Raw genomic sequence first — 27193 nt, forward strand, 5'->3', positions numbered from 1 at the left:
TGAACATTTAGAATTCAGATGTCTCTAAATTTGCATGGTTCTTTTGAGCTACTGCAATTCTGCTCTCATACAGCAATGCTTTCTCTGATGCAGGCAAGGGAGGTCTGTTCCCAGTGATCCCCAGTGCAGCCCTCTCACCAGAGGTGCTAGTTTCCCCTGAACACACCCTACATCCCAGTGGGTGATTACAGATAGAGAACAGTATTTAATGCACTTTAAATGTGGGACTTAATTAATGTTTTGGCCGCTTTTGCTTAAGTGTTTGTTCCCTTTTTTTGTGTGAGAGAGTTCTCTGGGGACTTCAGTAGTAGGGATATACTGCAAAATCTAGGTAATGTAAAACAAACAAAACAATACAAATTTTTTAAATAAAAAAACAAAAACATTGTCTCCTCCACATGTACCTGGTATCAGAAACCCAAATAAACTTCTCCTAAGCCCTGCTCTCTATCAGCACTGTCCCCCAGCCTGAGGCCTAGGAAATACTCTATAGAGTTCCCAAACTTTTCATTACAAGGTTGTATGGTCTTCTAGGCTCTCTCCCAGAGTACACTGTTCTAGGATCTTGCTTCTTGGTAAATTGACCTCATCTTGTATTATTTTCAGTTATCAATTAGGAAGCTAATTCGAAGGCCCATTTTTTACAGCTTTCCCAAGGTACCAAAAATTTGTTATATCTCTGTTTTCCCCTCTTCCCTCCCCAAATTAGGGAACCGCTTCCATATGTCCTATTAAGTAGCTTTACTTAGGATCATAGATTTAAAGTTGTATGGTACTTTAGGGTTCATCTAATTTAGCTCCTTCATTTGTACAGATTAGGAACCAAGGCCCAGAGAAGGTGACATCCAAGGTCACACCAGTATAAGCAGAATTCAAACACCTCCTTTAACTTCTAATCTAGTAACTCCTTTTGCAGTCTTTCAAGAAGAATGCCTAGCTAACAAGGGGCTTAAGGTGTTTAGAACGATAGAATTAGTAGCTCAAAACCACCCAAATTTGATCTTATCCAATCTCATTTTATAAATAACTGAGGGCCAAATAGATAGTGGAGAGCTAAATGGGAACAGGAGCCAACTCTCCTCACTGCTAATTAAGTTTCTCCCACCCCTTCCCCAATGCATCACATGTCTTACTTTTGATTTTCTGTACAAACAGTATCATTAACAAAGAGCCCCACCCTTCCCCTTAAAATATTATGGGGATATTAACGATCCTGATATTTTAGGGGGGAAAGGCAAAAAAAACGTGAACTACAAACTCCAGTAGAAGATAATCTCTTAACTACGCATACAAATAATAGCTTTTATGACAAAAGTAAATCCCAGGCCTGCTCTGGTGTGCCTACCCCAATAGATGCCCCACACGGGAACTCCCTCCCCCAAGCAAATTGTATTTACAATGGTGCTAAAGTACAGTTAGGAGTCTTCTAAAGTGAGGGCTGAATTGTTGCTCTCGTTTTTATTCTGGGATTAAAGTATAGCACTGAGTTTTGTGACTTCTTTTTGTTCAAACTTAATAAACATGTCATTTCTCTTTATGGAATAAGTAGGGGATAGAGGAAAGGAGCAAATGGGAAGGAAGTAGAGGTGTGTGCATCAAGGGGCCCATTTAGAGGGATCCCCAGCAACCCGTTCTCCAGGCAGGGCCTCCCTGGTTGCCAAGGGGCCCAAACAGTCTTTTTTTTTTGGGGGGGGGAGGCAATTGGGGTTAAGTGACTTGCCCAGGGTCACACTGCTAATAAGTGCCAAGTGTCTGAGGTCGGATTTGAACTCAGGTCCTCCTGACTCCAGGGCCGGAGCTCTATCCACTGCGCCACCTACCTGCCCCCAAACAGTCTTTTACAAGGGGCATCAAGGCCTCCTTTCCAACAGCTAGCTCCCCATTTCCTTCCCCAGCCTCTCCGACGTCGGCCTCCTCTGGGGCTGTCCTGTCACCCCAGCTTCCAGGTCCCTTCCCCTCCTCCCCTCGGGGCCAGGCCCTGCTCCCCTGCCTAGAGCCTGGGGCTCGGGCTTGCTCACCGACTTTCTTCTCCCTTGCCCGGCCCCGCAACGTCTGGCCTTCCTCATCAGCTTCCCTTACCTGGAAGGTTTAAGAGCGGCTGGCAATGCTCCCCGGGCCTCCTGGTCCCCCAACGACTCCTCTCTAAGCCCTGTGGGAGCTTCAAACGGATACGAATCACCACCTCTACTCGACACGACACCCCCACCCCCTCTAGACTGGCCGCGCCTGCGCAGCCCAGAGGGCACGTGCTGGCGAAGATGTTGGGGTGGAGCACGCGCACACTTGGATGTTAGGCAGCAGCACGTGGCAAATCCGCGAGGAGCAGAGCTGTGGAGCCTTGGCACATTTCGCCTCACTTACCTTTAAAGTGAGGGAAGGAGGGCTACTAGATCGTTTGATTTGAACATATCTTCACGAAAAAATACACTTGTTCTACGTCCTTATGTGTCAAAAGTGTTCTTAAAATCGAAATACTCTTTTAAAAAAGTTTGTTTTCCAACTAGTTTTTTCTTAAAATTAGCTTTTTACAAACTATTCGATATTTCGTTTGAACCGCTCAGTAACCCCTTCCTTACCCATGGTCACAAATGTACTAAGTAGCAGAGCCGAATTCGAACAGCTACTTTCTCTTGGAGTCCAATAACCCTTCTGTTATACCCCATTCGTGTTTCAACAAGATAACAATCTAGCTAAAGTGTTTCAGGTAGAATTTTACAGATGAAGAAGTTGAGGCTGGGGGAATGGGATTAATTTCTACCAAAGTCACACAGCTGGTAACTTTCTGGTGGGATTCCAACGGAGTGCATTGCAAACGATGCTTTCCCCTATTTCCCAAATTATTTATCTGCTTGTTTTCTGAGACAAAGCAAATCCCTGTATTTTGCCCCAGTGCGCATGATCGTTGCTTTCACATTTTCTTCTACCAAGAAACTTAAAAACCAACGAACCAAGGTTTGTATTATCATTATTACTTTTAGATATACGAGGTAAATAAAGCACATCGCTACGGACTTCGTTTTTATATTTCGAGAACTATTGCTACCAATTTATGAAAACAGTTTGCATTTTTTCTTTTTAGCCCGTTTAAAATTCTTGGATTGATACTCCTCTAAATTAAACCTTCGCTTATATTCTGAGATGCAATTTATGTCATACAGTAACAACCCCTCCAACTAAAAGGTGATTTTAAATTGCCATTACGTCTTGGTCCCAGTTCGCAGAGCTGCCACACATCCAAGAGCATCGAATTTAGACACTCTACTTGGAGCCTTAGTAAATAGGCTGATAGATAAAACTCCACCCCTTGAGGTACGAGAGGGAGGGCCTTTGATTCGCAATTCTTTTTTATTTCTTTACGTCCCAGGACTAAGATAAGGATTATTATATCTGGGAGGGGAGGGGATAAAATCCAAAGGTGATTTGCTTAGGTTTCAGGCTAAAGGAGGGTGGGGGAGAAGAGGAAGGTGTAATTGCCTCAGGTAACCCAAACTCCCAGATAAATAGCAAGCAAAAACTAGGATAAACTCGTAATCCCGCAAACCAGGTGACTGAAGCGGAGAGGGGAGGAGCCTTGCCCAAGCCCTGCCCACTGCAGACAGGTTGCACTGTGGCTCAAGGTGCGCCCTTTCGTCACGTCGCCAGCGCCACGCTGATTGGCTGCTCCAGCAGTCCCCGCCCCTCCCTCCCAGATGGATCTAGTGGCCGGTTCCGCGGCGTCCGGCGTCGCCGCCATCTTTGTTGATGTGTCAGCTCCGCTGGGGTTTGGGGAAACCTGCGGCCGGTGAAGAATAACATTCTTGGCCTTCCTCAGCGCGCCTCCTTCCCCGTTCCGGCCTGGACTGTCCCCCCCCTCTCTCGGTTTTCCAGACCTCGCTATGGAGAGGCTGACAACTTAGCCGATTGCCTCACTGCCCGGTAAGAGTCTCTGTAGCAGGCTGGGCGAAAGTAGGAGGGGAGTTCCCTGAGGGGAGTCGAGCTCGAGCTGGGAAGAAGAATCCTTGGGTCGTGGAGGCTCCCTCGGAGGAGGGGAGCGGGCGGGGGGGGGGGGGAGGAGGCCGGGACCCTGCGCCCCATTCCCCACGCCCTGGGCCCAGCCCGGAGTGGGGGCGACGGGGACGTTCTGAGGCCCTGAAGGCGGAGCGAGCGCTTGGTCTGGATTCTCCGGGTGGAATGGAGGGGGAAGGGAAGAGGGTGTCGGTAAAGTTGTGAGCCCCGTATCCCCGCGCTCCTCGCCCCTTCTCTTCCCCGGCACCGATTGCCATAGGGGAAGGGGGAGGTAAGAGCGAATCGGATACAAACTCTGAGCTTCGGGGCTGGCGAGGCGAAGCCCGGAGCTGTGCCGGGGGCATGGGTCGTGATTCCGGCCCGTCGCCTGCTGCCTCCTGCCGGGCTGCCCGCCTTAAACTGTATCCTTCGTGTTGTGTTGTGTTGTCGTTCCGACTTCTCACGCCTTTTTGTTGTGGCGGCGTCGGGTAGTTAAGGAGCCACTTCCTTCCAAGTGGGGACAAAGGGGATGCGGGCAGAGCCTCCCTGTCCCTGCCGCTTTTCAGAAGCTGAGGGCGACCGAGAGATTTCATGAGCTCGTGACTGTTGGAAGAAGGGAGGCGGATCGAGAAACTGAGGTAGGACCGTCTAGAAAAAGGGGACCTGGAATACTTGAGTAAGTAAGTGGTAGAAAGAAAGCTGGCGCTTGCAGTCCCATTCCCGGCCTGTTCTTCTGCATCGATGAGATAAGAAAGCATTTGGCATAGTTGTTTTATGTCCTGTTGATTGATTGGAGTACTAGTTTTGTTAGCGCGTAAATGCCACTTCAGCCCATTCCCCCCTTCCCCCAAATTCAGATTGGGTGGACTTCTCACAGAAGGTATCCGGAAAGCAAGTGAGCCTGTTTTCAGTAAGTGCTGTTTTGGTAGCCATTCAGGAAGTCATTCATTATTCAGTAGGAAAGCATTTGGTTTTATGAGATTCTGCTGTCTAGTGAGTGCTAAGCGCTCAGGTATGTCGTGTGTGGTGCAGGGTACCCGCATATGTCTTGTTGAATATATTCAGTTTGGTTTTTCTTTGGGGAAACTGTGAGATTTGCATGGTGCAGCAGTCTGCCTGTAGTGTGTAACGTGTATAGGCTACTTTTTGAGCTACTTTTCATGACTTTCTTTGTTCTTGCGGAAAGATGAATAGTGATTGTAAAACATTAACATTAGAAATAGCAGTTTGTCGTGGTTTGTTTTTCTGGGCATAGTCACGTGGATTAATTTGAATTAAAGGATGTGGGAGGCCTACGGGAGAGTGAAAACCGAGTGGAAGTCCATGTTAACATTTTCTCTTGACAACATAATTTTTTAAAATACCATCTCTAATAATAACTACAATTGGACCTTGGGAAAACTTTAAGTATGTTTTTTTATTATACAGTCAGTAGGCCACAATCCCATTTAGCATTTCTGATTTTTTTGTTGTTAATGAATCATGAGGAGAATGCACTAGTGTGGTTTAGAAACCTTTTTATCCTTTTAAAAGTACTTCTGCGGTCTTTGACTTGTCAGAATCTATTGAATATTTGCTTACAGTTGAGCACTCATGTAACACTTATTGGGTACCTACTCTTGCAAGAAAGTGTGAGAGACATATAAAGATGAATAAAACATGATCTCCCTCAGGTTTTCAGTTTGGTAGGGTAGAAAAGCATAAACAAATAACTATAACATAAGATAGAATGTAATCACTGTTTTAAAACGAGTGCTATGAAAATATTTTAGAATACCAAATTAGATAAACAGCTAGAGTTCTTACTTACAACATGAAGTGCAATATACTACTGTACTAAAGCACTTTTTAAGTGATTCTAGGGTATGATAAAGCAATTTTGTGAATGTTCAAAAACACCTGTTTTCCTGAGAAGTCCTACTAATGTACAAATATCTTCTAATTGATCTAAGGTCAGTTTATTACAGAGAACATTCTTAGCTTGATGCAGTTTTCCTCTCTTCCCCTCCTTTTTCATTTTTTTTTTGGGGGGGGAGTAGTGTCAGGTGACAGGATTTACCCTGATCTTTGTGTCAGGTTCCATAGACCCTAACCCTAACCCTAATTTACATGTTTATAGCATAAAGTTTAAAAAATAAAATAATAAACTACAGCATGATTCCTGAATTCCAAATAAACCTGTTAGTAGGCTTACTACTTTTGCTATATTATTTTACTTTATTATCCACATTTCGGGAGAGTGATGCATAAATGCATATAGTAAGAGTCTATTATTTGTCATGTTAGTTATATTGTAGTAATGTAGTCCCTGTTCCTGAGGAACTTACCCTCTTATTATTATTAGGAGAATGAAAAGAATACATGAAAAACTATAGAATTGGTTAGTCTCCCTAGATCAGTTTGGACAAACTATCTCTCCTTTAAGCCTTCTGAAGGCAAAACAGTACACTTGAGCAGCAGCAGATAAGGTGTACCTTCTGTTTAAGGAAGGGGGGGGTATAGGTGTTTTTTTTTCCTTACCTGTTTAGAACCTAAACTGTACTTTCTCAGGGATGCAAATTCCAAATAGCCTATCATCTTAGATATCTGGCATTTGATAAAGGGCCCATAAGCTTTAACAAATTTTCCTGTGACAGTAAAAACAAACAAACAACCCAATACCCCTGTTTTAGAGAGTTGTTTGGCAGCCAGAAAAGTTAAATGACTTACTTTAGGATCCTGACAGAAGAACTTGAACTCATGTCTTCTTGATCCTGAGATGGACTCTCTAGCAATAAATTGACCTTTCCCACAAAATTTATCACCTGCTGTGGGTGGAGGGAGTGGTTTCTGAATAATCCACAAACTGAAAAAACATTCCTGCAATTTAATTGGTTATATTATGGATTGATAACCACTTATTCTCCCCTTATAAAAATGAGTCTTTCACAAAATGCTTAGCATACTGTCCAGCGCTTAGTTGCTATTAAATATCTACCTATTTAGACGTTTCCCTACTCACTCGTGTTCCAATTTTGAGTTTCTATGTATATAGTATGAAGATTTCAGCAAAATTTAAACATCAACTAAAAAGCTTCAGTGTAAGGCAGTCATGCTGACCACCTGAGAAACTTTTTGTTAATTCTGAGATTGAGGCACAAGCCAGAATTTGTTGTTGTTGTTTTTCTTTTGCTTTGGGACACCTGCTGAATTAAATATTGTGATTGTAATTCTGGAACCTGAGTTGAAAAATATACAATAAAATAGTAGGTCTTTTTTGTTGTCTAATTTTACATAATTGAAAGAAATGCCAAATTTCAGTTAGAGGTGAATGAAAATAAAGATTCTCCCCTCCCCCCATCCAAGTTGGAAGACCCTCCCTAAAATCTATCCACAGACCCTTTTTGGGGGAGGGGGGGATGGGCAGGGGGAGAATGGATCCCTGGTTAAGGAGTCCTAGACCAGATCTAAAAATCTTATGAAAGGGGCAGCTAGGTGGCACAGTGGATAGAGCACCAGCCCTGGATTCAGAAGGACCTGAGTTCAAATGCGGCCTCAGACCCTTGACACTTACTAGCTGTGTGACCCTGGGCAAGTCACTTAACCCCAATTGCCTCATCAAAAAAAAAAAATCTTATGAAAATCATGAATTATCATAAGTTTTGGGTAACTGGTTTTTAAGTAAGGTATAATGTCATCACATAATCAAGAGATACTTCAGGAGTGTACTAAGTACCATGGTGGATAGAGTGACAGGCCCAAAAGCAAGAAGACTTCTCTTCATGAGTTCAAATTTGGCCTAAGACACTAACTGTGTGACCCTGAGAAAGTCACTTAACCCTGTTTGTCTCTGTTGCTCATCTGTAAAATGAGCTGGAGAAGGAAATGACATACTACAGTGTCTATGCTAAGAAAACCCCAAATGGGATTATGAAGAGTTGGACACAAAATGACTCAACAAAATGCTTCAGGATGATTAGTCTGGCAGTCAGGTGTGCAGTAGATTGAAAAGAGAGAGTAGATAGATCAATTCTAACAGTCCAGGAAAGAAGTCAATTAGGACCAGAATTGGTGTGGTGGCAGTGAGCATAAAGAATAACTGAAATAAAGAGGCACCTGCCAGACATCTAGGGAGTGAAGTGGATTGAGGGGAGCCCTGGCCTGGAGTCAGGAAGACACCTTCAAATTTAGCTCCAGACATGTTATTTACAAGCTGATTGAAACTGGACAAGTCACTTAACCCTGTTTGCCTCAGTTTCCTCAGTTGTAAAATGAGCTGGAGAAGGAAATGGCAAACCACACAAGGATCTTTGCCAAGAAAAGCCCAAATGAGGATATAGAGTTGAACATGATTGAAACAACTGAACAATAACAAAATCATCTCAGTTAAGCACTCAATTGGATTATGAAGTTAGAGGTTAGGGAAGCACTAAGGGAGATTTGAAGCCAAACTCGAAGAATGACTGCCCTATTAATAAAAATAGGGAGTTTGGGAAGAGGAGCAGGATTGGGAGCAAAATGAATTGATTTTGAGAAATGTTAACTTTAACTTTGAGAGGCAGAATAGTGTGATGAATAGAAAGTTGTCCTCAGGAAAACCTGGGTTCAAATGCTACCTTTGACATAACCTGCCCCCTTTGCTTTACCCGAATGACTTTCTAAGACTGTTTTAGAACAATCACTGATCTGCATTGTTTACAATAATTCTTTACTAGGATCTCCTTACACCTATGAAATCATAAGTTTGACTTAAGAAAAAAATTGAAAATACAAGGAGGACCTTTGGATTACCAATGTTTATGAAGTAAAGGGACCCAAAAAAACCCCCCAAAAGCCAAAACAAGAAAGGAGGAGGGAAAAGCTTCATAGAGTTAAGAAGAAAATGAGGAGAATGATAAACTGCAGAAGTCAAGGAAACAGAGAATAACAAGAAGGAATACCTTACCAGTAGTAAAATGCTGTCAATAGTAGTCATAGAACATGAGAGTTTTTAAAAAAAAAAAAGCTGTCGTATTTGCTGTTTGAACTATTTGAATTTGATGACCTTAACAAAATTTCAGTAGAGTAGTGAGGGCAGAAGCAGATTTCAAGAGTATTAAGGGTAAATGAGCCATGTGTTATGTAGGGACAATGAGAGTAGACTATATTTTTGAGGAGTTTGTCTATTAATGGAAAGGGATATTTGTAAGTTAGGATAGCAAGTTATATTGATTTGTTTTTGAAGTATAGGATACCTGAGTACATTTTGTAGCCAAAAGAAGGAGCTATTGGAGAAGAAAGTATGGAAAATACAAAGTGTGGAAGTGAGATTAATCTATGAATTAATGATTTAGAAGAGTGGGAGGAAAAATAGAAATGAGAGAAAGAATGAGGACATTTTTGTATGCCTTATCCCCCTGCTACTAGATTGCAAGCTGTTAGAATACCTCACAATCCTTCATTTGTATTACTTGACTTCAAGTTTTTCTTCAAAAACATTTTATTTTGAAGGGGAAAGGAGAGAACTTAAAGGAACTTAGTGTTTAGTGGTCTGCCTTATTAATTAGGTGGTTACTTGTAGAAAGTGAAGGGACTTGCTTGAGGAAGAAACAGCCACCCTTGGGAATGTAGAGACACATAACTAAAGATTTACAAAAATGATTATTCTCATTGGGCTCTAAGTGCTTTTTAGCAGCAAGCATCAAATAGAGACAATTTGAGAGTTGCTTTTTCTCTGGCTTGGGAACAGGAAAGACAGATTTATCTGGGATCAAGAATGATGGAGCTAGGGCAACTAGGTGGTATAGTGGATAAAGCACCAGCCCTGGATTCAGGAGGACCTGAGTTCAAATCTGACCTCAGACACTTGACACTTACTAGCTGTGTGACTCCGGGCAAGTCACTTAACCCCCATTGCCCCGCCCCCCCCCCCAAAAAAAAGGAATTGCTGAGCTAGCTATAGGTATAAAGTAGTGAGAAATTATGGGATATTAGCAAGAGTATATGCAGAATGACACCAGAAACAAGCTAATGGACTGAGAAAATAGAGGTCAAAGGAGACTGGAGGTCACATTGAGGTTGATGAGCAAATTCTACAAAAGTGAGACAGTGGAAGATGTGGAAGAATGTAAAGATTTGCTCAGAGTGGGCAATTTCCAGTATTTCCTATATCAGAGGTAGGGTACCTCTTTGATGTGGTGTGGCCGCTTGCATTTGAGTAAACTGGAGTAGAGATGAAGTCCACAACTATAATAAAGTAAAGACATGGTAGTAGAAGAGTGTCAACAAGGTTGATGCAAACAGTAGAGTATGGTAGAAGATGGTGACCGAGTTGGGGGAGAATCCTCTGGGTTTTTAAAAGGGGAAACATTTGGAGATTGGTGGTAAAGAGCAAGAATTATCAACTTTCTGCCTTATCCTTTGAGGATGGCTAGAGGCAGTGGCCTCCATTTGGAGAATGGTTTAAGGGAAGTGGGTTTTTCTTGCAAAAGACAAATTTTATGTTGACTTTGCACAAGCACTTATTTATAGTATAGTTTCTGAAAAAGGTGAATCAGACTGCTTATGAATAAAATACTATAATTTTCTAAATGTTATCCTACATAGAATATGGATAACATTTTAGTGTTTTGACCAACAGTATAGGATTAGTTTAACTAAAGGAATAATGATACAATTTATAATACCAGATCATTTGGGGGTTTCCATTGGAAATATATTTGTGGTTCCTGTAATGGGGGTTTCATATTTCTTCTGATAATGTTCAACATTATCAATTTCCAGATTACAGTGTGCATTATTTTTTGTTTGTAATTTCATTAGTTCAGCTACCAGACAGAAAAAAAAAACCCACCTTATTAAAGAATTTTTTTCTTTCATTTATTTGACTCTTTTATAGAAAACAGTTTGTTAGAAGTGAGATCTATTTAGGTCTTAAGTGAAATTGCTGTGAAATTACTGGGAATGGGGGAAAGTGATTGATTTTTTAGGGGTGTGAGGAATGTTTTAAGATAATTTGAATAAACAGATAAACTTCACTGACCAGTTACCTACAGCTGATGAGCTCCAGTAAGAGCGAAACCACTTCCCACTCCATTGAAATAATTTTGAAGTGTGAATTGGTCCTGTAGTACTGTGTCATAAAACATTCTGAAATGGAAAATAATGGAATTATGAGATTGTATGTTCAAGGTGTTAAATATTCTATAACATTTTTCCTACATATAAAAATTACCTAAAGTCAGGCAAGTTAGGTTGTTTTTATCTCATTTTTCAGACCTTTGTATATGTATCACTACTTTGGGGGTTTATAGACACTGCCCAGATTCTGAATAAATGACCTAAAAATGTGCTGAGCCTAAGTTGCATGTTTTTATCTAACCCCCCTTCCCATTCCAACTCACTTAGGACGATTGCCAGACCATTCTGTAGCTAAGATGGGGAGCTGTTTGACCCCAATATCTCTTCCCTACCTCCTTTCTTTTCCTTCCTAAGGATTATAAGTACAACATGCTCCTTTCATTTTACGCCTTTAATTTTTGCCTTTCCCCCCTAATTATAATTCAAGGCAATTCCAATAATAATAATAATTCAAACATTTGTTGAATATCTACTCTGCGCAAAACTCTACATTGAGGGTACATTAAGGGCATTATAATATTGGGTTCTTCCGCTTAAGTTTAGAATCTTGTAGGGAAGATAAGGAGTACATAATAATTATATAGTACAAATAGAATATGGTAATTACTTGAAAGAGATATAGTACTAGAAGAGTTTAAGGAGAGAGAAACTAACTGATGGGAGAGGAAGATTAGGAAAAACTTCATGGAGCAGGTAGATAGCATTTAAGCTAGATACAATTTCAATATGCACATTCTGGGCAAAGGGAAAGTCTAGTAAAAGCATAGACATAAAAAAGTGCATGATGTTTGTGGAACAGTGACTGCAGTGTGGTATTATGTGCCAAGGAGTAATATGAAAAGAATAGAAAGGTAGACTGGAGCCAGATTGTAGAGAGCATTGAATTCCAGGTCAAGGTGTTTGAACTTTACTCAGTAAGTAATAGAAAGCCTTTGAACAATGGAGTGATGTTATGAGATCTATACATTAGAAAGATTAATCTGACAGTAACATATAGGATAAATCAGAATGGAAAAGAGTGAAAAGGATTAGGAAAGGTGGAGGGGGATGTTCCTCCGAAGAGATTGGTAGGGTCAGAAGTAGGGTGATGGTAGTGGTAATAGAAAGAAAGGGAAGGATGTGAGATTTGTGGAAGTAGAATCAATCAAGCATTGATTAGCACTTCCCTGTTATGTTAGGTGCTGGGATCCAAATTGGAAGTGAGGTAGTTGTTGCTCTCAAGGAGCTTGCCTTCTGAAGGTGTGAAACAGAATGCTCACAGATAGGTCTGTAGATAGACACAACACAAAACTTATGCAAGGTAATCTTGGGGATGGAGGGTAAGCCAAGAGAATGGCTCTTGAGTGGAATCTTGAAGGAAATCATGGATTTCTAGAGGAAGAAGTAAAGGTATGAGGAACAACTCGTATAGAGGCATAGAGATGGAAGATAATGTTCTGTTAGGAAATCCTAGGGAGAGAATGACTGGGGTGTGGAGCAACTGAAACTAGAGGTTTGCTGGAGTCAAATTATAAAAAGCTTTAAGTGCCAAACCTGAATTTATATTTGGTCCTAGAAGAAGTGGGGTACAGTGAATGTTATTGAGTAGGAGGGGCAGCTTGGTCAACTGCATTTTGGGAAAATCAGTGTTGACAACTGGCTATTAAAGAAGGGAGAGACAGAAATGCTATTTTCCTGACTAGGGGGCTATTCCAGTAGTTCAGGTGAGGTGATGAAGGCTGGAATTAGGACTTGGGGAACCCATTGAATATTGAATGAAGGGGAAGAGTCGCACTGTGGTTTAAATCATATAGGGAATATAAATAAGAAAATTAGAAGGGAGGTTTTAGGGGAGAAATAATGAGTTTGGTTTGGGATAAATTACTTTTTGGGCATATCTGTTTAGCAACACTGAAAAGAGATTGGAAGTAGATTTGGAGATTGGAAATTATTTGCCTAGGGGTGATTACAGGTTGTCATTGAAATTTTAAGGAGTAGATTGATCAGGGCTTAAATTTTTTCTACTCCAGAGCCCTTTTCACCTGAGAAATTTTTACATGGCCCCGGGTACATAACTATATAAAAGAGGTATACATAACCTTTTACTGTTGCCAGATTTTTCACAATACCCACATTTAGTCATGGGACCCCATATGGGGTCGAGATCCCCAGTTTAAGAAGCTAGGGATTAGATTCCTGACCATTTGGAAGTGGCCCTTTCATAAGGGAATAGAAAGAAGAACCCACCAAGGCAAAAGAACCAAGAGTGTGTTGCCGTAACAACATTTATCTATCTCTATATGTTTGCAAAGCATTTTACATACATTCTCATTTGAATCGTGAATAATCTGGAGAGAAAAGCATGTCTGGGGTTGGTCAGCATTGTGAAATACCTTGAGAGAGGTCCAGGAAGAAATAAACTGAGAAAAAACTGAGATTTGGTGATTACAAGGGCCACTGGTGACCTTAAAATGGAAGGCAAATTGGGGCAGCTAGGTGGTGCAGTGGTTAAAGCGCTGGCCCTGGATTCAGGAGTACCTGAGTTCAAATCCAGCCTCAGACACTTGACAATTGCTAGCTGTGTGACCCTGGACAAGTCACTTAACCCTGGGGAATGGAAGGCAAATTGAAAGAGAATGGGAAGTTGGGAGTGAGTGTATAGAGACATGGAGTTTTCCATTTAGTAGTTCATGAACCCCTTGATGATTCAGGGGGTTTGAACTAAAAATTCTTTAGTGACTCCTTAAGTGGTAAATAATTGCAAAGAATATTATGAATAGGGACAGCTAGGTGGCACAGTGGATAAAGCACTGGCCCTGGATTCAGAAGGACCCGAGTTCAAGTGCAGCCTCAGACACTTGACGTTTACCAGCTGTGTGACAGTGAGCAAGTCACTTAACCCCCATTGCTCCATTAAAAAGCAAAAAAAAATAATAATATTATGAATAATATATTAAATTAGCCTGGGGATTCACAACACATTTTATTGTTCTTGTTATTATTTTGAAAGGGGTTCAAGGAACAAAACCAAGTCCTGGACACCTTAAATGGAATCAGTATATAAAAAGTACTTTTCCCTGGGGACTAAGTGAATCAATTAAGAACTGGACATTTTCAAGAAGTATGGTATTTGGGATTATTTCAGTTTTGAAGGAAAGGATAAAGAGACTTCTGCAGCAAGTAGACTACTGATTTTGGGGGCGGGGGAAGGCAATGAGGGTTAAGTGACTTGCCCAGGGTCACACAGCTAGTAAGTGTCAAGTGTCTGAGGCCAGATTTGAACTCAGGTCCTCCTGAATCTAGGGCCAGTGCTTTATTCACTGTGCCACCTAGCTGCCCCCATAGCCTATTGATTATTAATATATAAGAGATGCTGTTTGTAGCAGTAATAGTAATGCCCTGGAAGTCAGAGGCTCTGTGTTCAAATTCTACCTTTGACAGTATCGGTGTAACATTGAACAAGTCACTTAACTTCCTTGGGCCTCAGTTTCCTTTACAGATGCAAAACAGGGGCTTCTTCTGGAGTTCCCTTTCAGTTCTGACTCTATGATACTATGATTGACAGCAGGTCTATAATTAAAGGGGGAGATACATGGATGGAAGGAATTTAGGAGAGAAATTAAGGTTTTAAAGAGATTTGTGAATTACATGCATAAAAGTGATCACTGAAGCTGCAGAAGTGTCTGTTTTCTAATAGAGAGATCATAAAAAGATAACTGAAGACTGACCTTTAGCTAATACCCATAGTGGAGTCAGGAAGACAGAAAAGATGACATATTATTAGTTTACATTCCAGATTAACCTCAGTTTCTTTTTTGATAGTATTATTAGCTAGATAAAAGGAATATACAGTGGATATAATATGCCTGGATTTCTATTAGGCACTTGACAGAGAACCCTCATGGGCTTATGGATAAGATAGGTAGATTCAGATTTGCCTGAATAACAGGGCCCAAAGAGGAGAGTAAATGGATCTAATAGATGTCTCCAGAAATCTGTCCTTGTTCCTATTTTTGTTCAGTCATTTAGTTGTGTCCAACTCTTCATGATCTCCATGTCCCAATACTGTCCATTGGATCTTCTTGGCAAAGATACTAGAGTGGTTTGTCATTTCTTTTTCCAGTAGATTAAGGCAAACAGGTTAAGTGATTTGCCCAGGGTCATACAGCTAGTGTCTGAGGCCAAATTTGAACTTAGGCCTTCCCTCCTGAGCCATCTAGCTACCCCTTGTTCCTATACTTTTTGTTTTTGGGGTTTTTTTTTTGTGGGGCAATTGGGGTTAAGTGACTTGCCCAGGGTCACACAGCTAGTAAGTGTTAAGTGTCTGAGGGCAGCTTTGAACTCAGGTACTCCTGAATCCAACACCGGTGCTCTATCCACTGCGCCATCTAGCTGCCCCGTTCCTATACTTTTTAATCAATGACTTGGATGGAGTAGATGGCATTTTTACCAGTTTTAGATGGTTGCATAAAGCTGGGAAGGATAGCTGATATATTAAGAGACTAAATCGGGATCCCAAAATTTCATCCAAATCTGCTATTTCATTCAAAATCTGCTAAATAATAACAGGAGAACTTAGAGTTACAATAAATTCATGAATGGGAAGTAAAATAATGAGTTGTTTAAAGAAAATTAGGGATGTTGAACATCCATTCTGTATTCCACAATGATATCATGGAAGATAAATTATATGACATGTACCTATAAAATGTCGTTGGGAGGTACTGACATTATTCTAGGATATGTGGGTCATTCTTACTCAGTTTTTGTTCGTGGATGGATTACAAAAAGATTCACTGAAGAATTTCTTTAAGTATTCTAAGTTCAGACTTAGAATGTTGGTTAGATCTGTGTTGAGTGATCTGTGACCCCATTTGGGGTTTTCTTGGCAAAGATACTGGAGTGAGTTGCCATTTCCTTCTCCAGATCATTTTACAAATAAGGAACTGTGGGAAATGGGATTAAGTGACTTGCCCAGGATCATACAGCTAGAATGTGTCTGAGACAGAATTTGAATTCAGGTCCTTCTGACTCCAGGGCTGGTGCTACATCTACTGCAGCACCTAGTGAGCCTTTTAGATCTGTAAGCAGCCTTAGAAATCTAATTTCACCCCCTCCTTTTACAGAGGAGGAAATTAAAGCCAGAAAGATAAAGTGACTTTACTCAAGGTCATACAGATAGTGATGGAGCTCTTCCTAGTATATTTCAAGTGTAATTATTTCATACTTTTTAGACATTCATCTATTGCCTTGACTATAAGGCATGTCTGATACAGCCACACAGATATATAGAAAAATACTGTACAAAACACCAGTCAAATATTGCATCCAATTAGACTTCTTCACTGGTTCAGGGAAGTTTTCTGCTACAGATAATGGGAATTGGGGGCAGTTAGGTGGCATAGTGGATAAAGCACCAGTCCTGGATTCGGGAGAACCTGAGTTCAAATCCAGCCTCAGAAACATGACACTTACTAGCTGTGTGACCCTGGGCAAGTCACTTAACCCTCATTGCCCCACCAAAAAACAAAACAAAACCCCCAAAACACACATACAGTTAATGGGAATTGAATCTCCCAGTGGCATCTCAAAGTGTCATGACTAAACCAAACTATATAAAACTTCCTTTTGTCCTAATCTCCTTAGTAATGTACTACAAATTATATTTTTAAATTGAAGATACCTGAAAGTGACTAATTCTATCTATTGTATATGAACTCATCAACCTCATCCCTAGGAAAAGAAGTAATGATTATAAGGAACCATCATGGCTTTATCAATAATAGGTTACGCCATGAAAACTTTTTTTTTTTTACAGTCACTAAACTGGTAAATTGGAGGAATGTGTTGCTCTAGTTCACTTTAGCAGAATTCAGCTCAAATCCCACATTCTATAGGAGGCCTTTGTCAGGCCTTCCCCCTTTCTCATTCATCTCCTCCCTCCTAGTGCTCCCCAAGTGCCTTCCTTCTGAGATTACCTTTTCTTTACACTGTATATATCTTTTATGGACATGTTATTTGCATGTTGTCTCCTTCACTGAATGTGAACTTCTTGAGGGCAGTAACTATGTTTTTGCCTTTCTTAGTATCCTCAACTTTTAGCACAGTGCTTGGCACATAGTAAATGCTTGTTAAGTGCTTGTTGACTGATTAAAGTCTCATGATGTCTTTACAGAAAAGAGAGGAGACTGTGAATAGTATACTTAGGTAGCTAGAGAATTGGTTGACTGGCCAGATTCAAAGAGTAGCCTGCACCCTGGCCGACTACAACCCCACAGTATTTGCCTTGCCCACTGCCCCTTTTCTCACCCACCCTTGCCTTTCATCTACATACCTGCTGTCTGGTTCCCTAAGACTATGTTACCTTGAGGCTGACTCAGTGATTGGTGAATCCCTACCTTGAACCTCCATAGCCTAAAAAGACCCAGCCTAAATGCTGGCTCTCAACTATTGGCCTGGCCCCCTAGGGATGATGATAATCTACCTGAATTCATTCCTCAACTCTTACCTCATCATATCTTCCCCATACCAGTGATTTTGCACCTAAGCTATCATTGTACAAACTCCATTTCCCATCCCCCACTGCATGCTTCTGTCCCCATCAATCAACCCAAATCTACCAACATCCCACTCAAGTTTCACCCACCTCTTGTACTGTGGTCTCTGGAATGTTTGCTCCATAAATAATAAACTTGCTTTCATCATAAATCTTTCCCTTTGCCTTTCCATCTGGCACCCAGAGACTTCCTCCTGATGACACAGATTCCCTGGACCCCCTTTTCAGCACTGTGTACACTTTTCATGCTAACCTCTCCACCCACCCCAAACTCATTAGCTGTTGGAGGAGAGTTGGAATACTCTTTGCTCTCCATTGCTACTTCCAGGCTCTCCTACTTCCATTAATCAGTAACTTCTCTTTGAGATTAATTCAGTTCATATTTCACCCAAACAAAATTCTTTTAGCTATTATCTACCCACCTCCAGTATACTCTCCTTCCTTCCTCAATGAGTTCAGTGCCTGTCTCACAGTCATTCTCTCCTTCCCAACTCTTGGCCTCATTCTAGGGGGCTTCAGCATACATACATACTGATAACTCCCTCAAACATCCTAACTTCCCAGTTCCTAAACCCAATTCTTTGCCCATGATTTACCTACTCCTCTACCCTGCCTCTGCTATGCATACCCTTGATTTGTTCCGTTAGGCTTCAGGGGCAGAATCAAAAGCTCTAAATGCAAACAAGATATATACAGGGTAAAGTGAAAATAATTTTGGAAGGAAGGCACTGCATTAAGGGGGACTAGAAAGGCTTCTTGCAGAAGGCAAGATGTTAGCAGAAACTAGAAGTTAGGAAAGCCAGGGAAACCAGGGGGCAGATATAGAGAAAGAGTATTCTGGGGAAGGGAAGACAATCATTGAAAATGCATATAATAGGGAGATGGAGTATTACATGTCAGAAACCAAAGGAAGACCTGTCAAAGTATTGTTGAGTCCCTGGAAGGGGAATGTAATATAAGAAGAGGGGCCAGGTCACATAGGGCTTTATAAGCCAAACAGAGATTTTAGATTTGATCCTGGAGATAATAGGGAGCCACAGGGAGTTTACTGCAAAGGGGGTCAAACTTGAACTTTATGAAAACCACTTTGACAGCTGAGTGGAGGAGGGACCAGAGTGAGGAAAGACTTGAAGGCTACTACAATATTCCAGGTGTGAAGTAATGAGGAACCTGTACCACGGAGGTCACAGTGTGGGGTGAGGGAGGAAGATGGGGATGTTCATGAGAAGTTGAGGAGGCAGAATACATAGGACTTGGCAACACATTGGTGGATACAGGGTGACAGTGAATTGTTGAGGATGACACTTGGATTGCAAATCTGGGAGACTCAAGAGGATGGTGATGCTCTCAATAGTACTATGGAAGATAGGAAGACAGAAGGGTTTTGGGGAAAAGATAATGAGTTTTGCTTTGGACATGTTGAGCTTAAGATGTCTAAGGAATGTCCAAGATATCTAAGAGGCAACTGGAAATGTGAAACTGAAGACAGAGCTGGATAAATAGATTGAGGATCATCTGATTAGAGAGGATAACTCAATTCATAGGACCTGATGAGATCACCAAGTGGCATAGTATAAAGGGAGAGGAGAAAGGGAACTGGACAGAGCCTTTGAGGATTCTTCTAGATGATGTAGAGAAGAACCAGGAGGGAGCAATGCTACAAAATCCTAGAGGGAGGAGGGTAACAGGGAGAAAAGGGTAATCAAAGGTTGTAGAGAATTTGAAAAGTATGAGGAGTGAGAAAAGACCCTTATACATAGAAATAAAGAAATAGCTGCTAACTTGAGAAAGATTATTGAGAAAGTGGGGATGAAAAGGGAAGGGGGTCATTGGGCTGAAAAAGATGGGATGGAATGTAACCACTTATGTATAGCGTATGTTTGCATGTAACCTTGGCAAGGAGAAGGGCCACCTTCATGTGAGACAGGCGGAGGAGGAGATTGTGGGGAAGGAATCTGAGTGATGATGTGAGATGAGAAGGAAGGAACAAAAGGGAGTTCTGAGCAAAAGACTTCCATTTTTTTCCGGGGGGGGGGGGGGAGGAGCAATAGAAAGTTTGAGGAGAGATGAAGAGGACTGGAAAAACCACTTTGGTATGTGGGATAGTGAACAGAAGAGAGGCTAAGAAGATTACGTCGCCTCAGTAAGGGGCCCAGTCGAGATTATGTAACATAAATGTGGAGAGGACACAGTCAGCTTGGTTTTGTGATTTCCTTCCAGTCTCTTTCTGCAACACATGGGGAAAGATCAGTGAAGGGTAAGGGGGCAAGGGACTTGAGGGTAGAGGATAGAGTAGAAATGACTCGGTTCACCATGGGGTCAAGGTGAAGAGGGTAAGAGTATAGCCAGTTCAGGGATGATGGCCTGAGAGAGAACTGAGGGGAAAGGGACTGGCAGTCACAGTGAGTATAAGAACAGGGTCAGGGCTATAATATGGCAGAGGGAAAGGTGAAATAATCATAGACCATGATCAGATAAAGGAATTTCAGAGTTCATGAACATTCAAGTGGAAACATAGTGATGACAAGATCAAGGGTATGACTATCTCTGTGTATAGCAGAGGCAGGGTAGAGGAGTAGGTAAGTCATGGGCAAAGAATAGGGTTTAGGAACTGGGAATTTAGGATGTTTGAGGGAGTTATCAATATGTATGAACTATATTATCACTGAGTTCTCTTGCAACCCTAAAGTCTGTATTTAAGGATGTGGTTTTTTTGGTTTTGTTTTGTTTTTAATTTTCTTTTTAAGTGAGGCAGTTGGGGTTAAGTGACTTGCCCAGGGTCACACAGCTAGTGTTAAGTGTCTGAGGCCAGATTTGAACTCAGGTACTCCTGACTCCAGGGCCAGTGTTCTATCCACTGCACCACCTAGCTGCCCTAAGGATTTGTTTTATTTTTTGTAGCCATCTAAACTTTCACTTCATAAATTAAACAATACATGTCACTTCCCTATTCAGAAGGGAAGTTTTCTTCAGTTTTCTTTTCCCCATAACCTGTAGGATAAGATTGAAATTCCTTAGCCTAGTAGCATTTAAGGCTCTCCTCAGTCTAGCTTCAGTGTACCATTTTGGTATTTCCAGCTGTTCCTTTGTACATACTTTGAGTACCAGCTAAACTGTAATTTTTGTCACTTCCCAGCTTATTCCTATATTCTTCCCACCTCCAAACATTTCTGAAGGCTATTTACCATGCTTGAGATGCTCCGCTCCATATCTCTGCCTGTTGAAATCCTGCTTTTCCTTCAAGGCTTCAGTTGGGTACCACCACCTTCATAGACTTCTAGCCCGATCTTCTCAGCCTGAAAAAACAAACAAATCAGATCTTTTTCCACAGCTGAAAGTGACCTTTTTCTCCTGAAAATTCCTTAACAAATATCTGAATTTCTCCATTGCATTACTTTTAAGAATTCCCCTTGCATCTTTTTTTTTTTTTTTTAGTGAGGCAATTGGGGTTAAGTGACTTGCCCAGGGTCACACAGCTAGTAAGTGTTAAGTGTCTGAGGCCGGATTGAACTCAGGTACTCCTGACTCCAGTGCCGGTGCTCCCCCTTGCATCTTAATTGTCTTTACATTTTATTTGTTGGTAAGTCCCTTGAAAGTAAGAGACTGTTACTTTTCATCTTTGTTGAGTTGGATTGAATGTTTTGCTCTTAAGTCATTTTAGTGAAGCCTGTGATACTAGTGTGCCTCCTACATACCTTTTGACCAAATTATTTCTTTATTACTATCAACAAATGTTGTTCTTGCCATACTGGAAAGCTTTTTCCTGAACTTTGTATTCCATCTTCAACATTTGTGTGTTCCCACAGGGTGCTCCATCTTTTTGCTCTTTTTCAGTTTTTAGAATCCTAGTCTTCAGGCTCTACTTAGTGTACCTCTCCAGCTGTTTGTTCTCTCTCCCTCCTCAGTTTTACTTGTATTTATGAGCAGGTTGTATTCTGCCTAATAGAATGTAAGCTCCTTGAGGCAAGGACTATTTTATTTTTGTCTTTGTATCCTCAGCACCTGAAAGGTGTAGCAGATAGAGAGACTTAGCTGGCCTCGGAGCTAAGAAGACCTGGGTTCAAGTTCCAGCTCTAACACACTGGCTGTGTGACCCTAGGGAGTCACTTAATGTCTCAGGCAAGCTTTAAAACTAGAAATTACAGAAAAGGCTCCATTCTAAGTTTCCTGATCTGGGAGTATACTTTTTCAATAAAATCACTGGTTTAGTCCATGTCTCTATCCCTAGTACCTAGTGCAGTGCCTTGCAATCTTTTTTTTTTTTTTGATGATAAACTTTTTATTTATAGTTTTGAGTTCCAACTTTTATCCCTCCTTCCCCTCCCCACTCCCTGAGGTGTTAAGCAATCAGATGTGGGTTATACATATGCAGTTATGTAAAACATTACCACATTGGTCATTTTGTACAAGAAAACTTGAATAAAAGGAAAAATTAAAGTGAAGAATAGCACACTTCAGTCTGTTCAGTCAATATCAGTTCTTTCCTTGGAGGTGGACAGTATGTTTCATCATCAGTCCTCTGGGATTGTCTTGGATCATTGTATTGCTGAGAATAGTTGTCCTTCACAGTTCTTCATCAAACAGTACTGCTGTCTCTGTGCACAAGGTTCTCTTGGTTCTGCTCACTTCACTATACACATGAGCTCATACAAGTCTTTCCAGGCCTTTCTAAAATCATGCTGTTTGCCATTTCTTATAGTACAATAATATTCCATCACCATCATATACCACAGCTTGTTTAGCCATTCCCCAATGGATGGGCATTCCTTTGATTTCCAGTTCTTAGCCATCACCAAAAAAGCTGCTCTAAATACTTTTGTACAAAGAGGTCTTTTTCTCTTTTGAGGGGATGTCTTTGGGACATAAACCTAGCAGTGGTATTGCAGGATAAAAGGGTATGTACAGTTCTATAGCCCTTTGGGCATAGTTCCAAATAGCTCTCCAGAATGGTTGGATATTTTCCTTGTAATTTATTTCAATAAGCATTGATTAAATGCCTAAAAGGTGCTAGCTATGGATAAATGAAAAATGAAATATGGATGGAAGAAAGGATATAGTTATCAATTATAATATTTTCATACAGAAGTTATTTGCGAGAGCAAAATACCACCATAAATACTCTTTCCTAATAAGGTATTTTCCATACATGTGTCACAACTATACAAGATTACTTGAAACTTAGGAGGAGAGAGAACCTTGTTATACCTTTTAATCTTTTTTTGGGGGGGGGGGTAGGGCAATGAGGGTTAAGTGACTTACCCAGGGTCACACAGCTAGTAAGTGTTGTGTCTGAGGTCAGATTTGAACTCAGGTCCTCCTGACTCTAGGCCCGGTGCTCTATCCACTGTGCCACCTGGCTGCTCCCTCTTGTTATACCTTTTGATAATCACAAGAGACATAAAACATTGAGAGGTATGCTTACTATATAAAGGTGCTTGCTACTGTTGTGGAAGAGGCAGTAGAGTTCAAGTTGAGGATGGACTCTCTTTTTTGTGGATGACATTGTGTTTGTTGCATCAAGCTCTGAACATTTCAGAACCTCTCTGCTGTACAAGTGCTAGACAAGTTTTCTTTCTGTTTTTATTATATCATTGCCATGCTAAAAAATTCAGTTAAATTATTACTATTTTTAAAAAATTCTAGCAATATTATAAATATACAAACCTATCCATGTCATGTTAGTTTGCTTACCTGGAATTAATTTTCTTTTTCTTGGCTGATTAGTTTTAGAAGACTTAAGCCCCCACCAAATCTACGGATTCCAGAGTATCTTTCTTGATTAACCTTATGACTGATCACACATCTACTCTGAACTTAATGATTTCAGTTTGCATTGGACTGAACAAAGTGAAGTTTCTAGAGCTCAGTGTGTTTCATTTGTTTTGCTGGGATAACTGAGTAGTTGACTTTTTCATGAAATCTGAAAAACAATTCTTACTGTTCTAATATATAAAATGAGGGGGGATGAACATTAGATTATCTATTAAAGTCTCTTAATATTCCTAAGAGTCAATGATCTGTGACACCCAAATTTAATTTAACTATGGTTAGAGGATTTCATTGAGAAATCAATGCACAGCTTATAGAAACATGTTTCACTTTGCAATTGTAGATATGTTATATGCTTTATCCCAATAGACTACACTCTCTGAAGAGAAAACTAAGTCTATTTCTTTGTGTATATCCCTTACCCTGCTTTCTTACAGTGCTCTGCTGATAGTGGGTACTCAATAAAAGCTGATTGAATAGATGAGTGCTCGCTCTACTACTTATATGCTCATCAAGTATTTTTTAAATGTTGATTTTTCTTATCCTTTTACTCTGGAGTAGGTCTGCAAAAGGAGTTTCTACCCTGAAAGAGGCATGGTTCCTAGAATTAGGATCACCCACATTTTATTTGTACCTATATTTATTACAGTTGAGAATGTTTGTTCAAATCATCATGGAACTTCCCAGATCCCCTGCCAATCTGAAAAGCATATTCTCCTGCCTTTTATCCCTTCTGAGCTGGCTCTGTCCTGAAACACTTCTCTGTCACTATTACTACAGTAGTGTTGGGAAAATTTCTAAGTCCGACAGGAGAACAAAACAACAAAGTTTCCAGGCTGAAGCACATGGGTTTATTGAGAGAGGGTTAGTCCCCCAACAAAGCCAATAGGTTTATTGAGAGTTCTAGTCTCCCAATAAAGCCGGTCATCCAGGTGTTGTACCTGAAAGACCCAGAGTTACAAAATCCATGGGTTTATATACCCTTCCAAAAGTTACACTTATACAATATAGTATTCATCTTGATTAGTTCTGTTCTAAAATTAAAACATATTCTTAGGAAATATGAGGAACTACCTAAGTGACCATAAATGTCAGCATTATGATGACAATAGGGTGGGTCATTGTCAGGCCACTGGTGAGCTTCGTGAACTCCTAGAGTAAAGTATGTCACTCATGGTTACTAAAATATAGCATTGCTGACTACTGAATCTTGTGATATTGCTTAATGCTTGACATTGGAAAGTTAGACAGAAGAGAGACAACCTTTTGACCTTATATAATTGTAATAAAATAATATCTAAATATAATAAATTACAATTTTTCAGTTAATATTGATTATTATCTTAATCAAATCACTTATAACTTTGGTAAATCTCTTATAACTAAAGGATGGGGAAAATCTCACTCACAGTAGAGTAGGATATAGTTAATACCAGGACTTGGTTGTCCTTATTTCTCTGTGATGTGTTATGTATATTTTTCCCTGACTAAGTACTGCTTTGGCTGCAATGGTGAGTTGGGGAGTGATACAATGAGAAACAAACTGGTGTAGTAGATAAGAGCTGGCCTTGGAGTAAAGAAGATGAACTTTCATGTCTTGCTTCAGACACATATAACATGCTGTATGACTATGGCATGCACATCTCTTAACCTGTTGGTGCTCCCAGCAACCCTTAAAGACTGCATGCTTGGGCGATGTCGCCATACTTGGGATTCCTCACATAGATGAAATCAGTGTTTAGTCAAAAAAATACACTGTAAAAGAAGGCCCTCAGAGTTAATAATAATAAGTCTTCTCCTGATTCATACCCTTTTAATACCCATACCCCCGTCCTCATACACTTTTTCTCCCTCATACCCTTTTAATCTTTCTATCTTAAACATTATTCTTCCATTCTTTTCTTTCAAGCTCTTAAGATGGTCTGTTTCCTTAGAATTAAAGGAAGTAATCATCATTTCTCTAGCTCTACCTCCTAGCTGTCAACTTTGTCTCTAGAGTCTCGGGGATTAAGAATAAACATGGTAGGAAATACTAAAATTAACAGATGGGTTCTTATTGTCTGAATTGCTGTCAGTGTCACTGCCCTGGTTGGGAAAGGTTCAGTGGGAAGTACACTAACTCTGGAGTTAGAGAACCAGGATTCAGATCCTGTTTTGACACTCACTGCCTTTATAACCTTGGTCAGGTGATTTAACCTCTCTGGGCCTCAAATTCCTTATATGCGAAATGGGTTTAGACCTAATGGATTCTGAAGGTTCTTTTAGCTTTCCTTCTATGATCCTGTGATCCCCAACAGCCCAGGTGGAAGGCAGCAAAAGGTCATTCTTGCAGTAGCCCTTGTGGGATAGTCACCCTTTTGGGAAGATATTTGGCTTATGTCCTCTTTCACTTCACACATGGGTTTAGGGGGAAGGGGCACATGTAGTATACTTCATAATATGTGTATCTCTTATGTCACATGATATAAATGACATTAAAGTAGAGGCATTCCCATCTGCTTTGCACCATATGGACCAGAGGACCTTCTATCTGACCTGCTGCCGAAACTTGCTATGTATGTTTTCTCCTGCATTAAAATGTGAGCTCCTCACGAGCAGGGCCTGTCTGACTTTTCTATTTGTATCCCCAACACTTAGCATAACACTTTGTACACAGTAAGCTGTTAATAAATACTTCATTCATGAGCTAGTATGTGATATTTTTGGTTTTATTCCTTTTTAGATTTATAACAAGGAAAATCAGAAGATCATAAGAAATGCAGAGTGAATTGGTGCCAGTTAGCTTGTCAGAGGCAGAGAATATACCTTCTATTTCATCTGCAACAAAAGGCTCCACAAGCTGTTTACCTGGAGATGAAGAGAGCAGCTTAGACAAAGATTCTAAACTGCTTCCATCAAAAAAAGAGATGACTTCACTTATGCTTCCTGAAGGTGATCAAATTGAAACAAAAAAGGATTCCTCACTAGATCATAGTAGAGTTGGGAATTCTTGCAACAAAGCAGACACATATGAGGAAAAATCTCAGAGAATAACTCATTTTCCTGGTGGAGATTTTGCAGAGCAAGTATCAAAAACAAATGGAACAGAACAAACACTAACAGAAATATTACAAGAATTAGGGTCACCTAAGCTTACAGAAATATCCAATGAAAAGACTTATTCAGAAAGTCCATATGATACAGACTGCACCAAGAAACTTATTTCAAGAATACAAAATGTTTCAGCACAGGAAGATTTGTTGGAAGAAATAGAATCGGAACTCTTATCTGCAGAACTTTCAAATGAACATAGAGTACCCAATGGAATGAAAAAGGGTGAACGTGCTTTAGTTATGTTTGAAAAATGTGTACAAGATAAATATCTGCAACAGGAGCATACTATAAAGAAGTAAGTATTGACTTAAAAATCCATTGGCCAAGTTATCGGAGAAAGAAATTTTAAATGTCAAAATAATACTTTAGCATTGAAGACCTGGTGAGTAGATAATATAGTGCTGAGTTGTGAGAAACCCCATTAAAAAATTTCTGGGACTCTGTATTGGAGAAGTATCAAAGGTTTTCATTTATGTTCTCGTAAGAATGGGCCAGCTCTCTAATGGAAATGGCGGCGAAATTTTGGCCCCTGAACCCTTTTATCCTTTAACATGGCTGGCCCCTCCCTTCTTCCCCAGTTACAATCCATTGCCTTGGCACCAAAAACTAGCCAGTCAGAATGCAGTGTAGCCAGTGGGGGAGGCAACACAGAGACAGCCCTCTAAACTCCTCCCCCATATCACTAGCCTTGGGTATCCATCATGTGATTTGGTC

General features: G+C 40.6%; 1 protein-coding gene across 1 annotated transcript in view; it reads left to right on the forward strand.

The window, feature by feature from the left end:
- Nucleotides 1-3707: 3707 nt before the first annotated feature.
- Nucleotides 3708-27193, forward strand: part of CCDC186 (coiled-coil domain containing 186) — a 60635-nt gene continuing 37149 nt past the window's right edge. The window contains 2 exon segments of the mRNA XM_043985547.1: nucleotides 3708-3915; nucleotides 26109-26774. Of these exon segments, the coding sequence (XP_043841482.1) occupies nucleotides 26143-26774 (632 nt within the window). The 5' untranslated portion in view covers nucleotides 3708-3915; nucleotides 26109-26142.

This window comes from Dromiciops gliroides, chromosome 2 (genome assembly GCF_019393635.1).
Source record: "Dromiciops gliroides isolate mDroGli1 chromosome 2, mDroGli1.pri, whole genome shotgun sequence".
Lineage (NCBI taxonomy): Eukaryota > Metazoa > Chordata > Mammalia > Microbiotheria > Microbiotheriidae > Dromiciops > Dromiciops gliroides.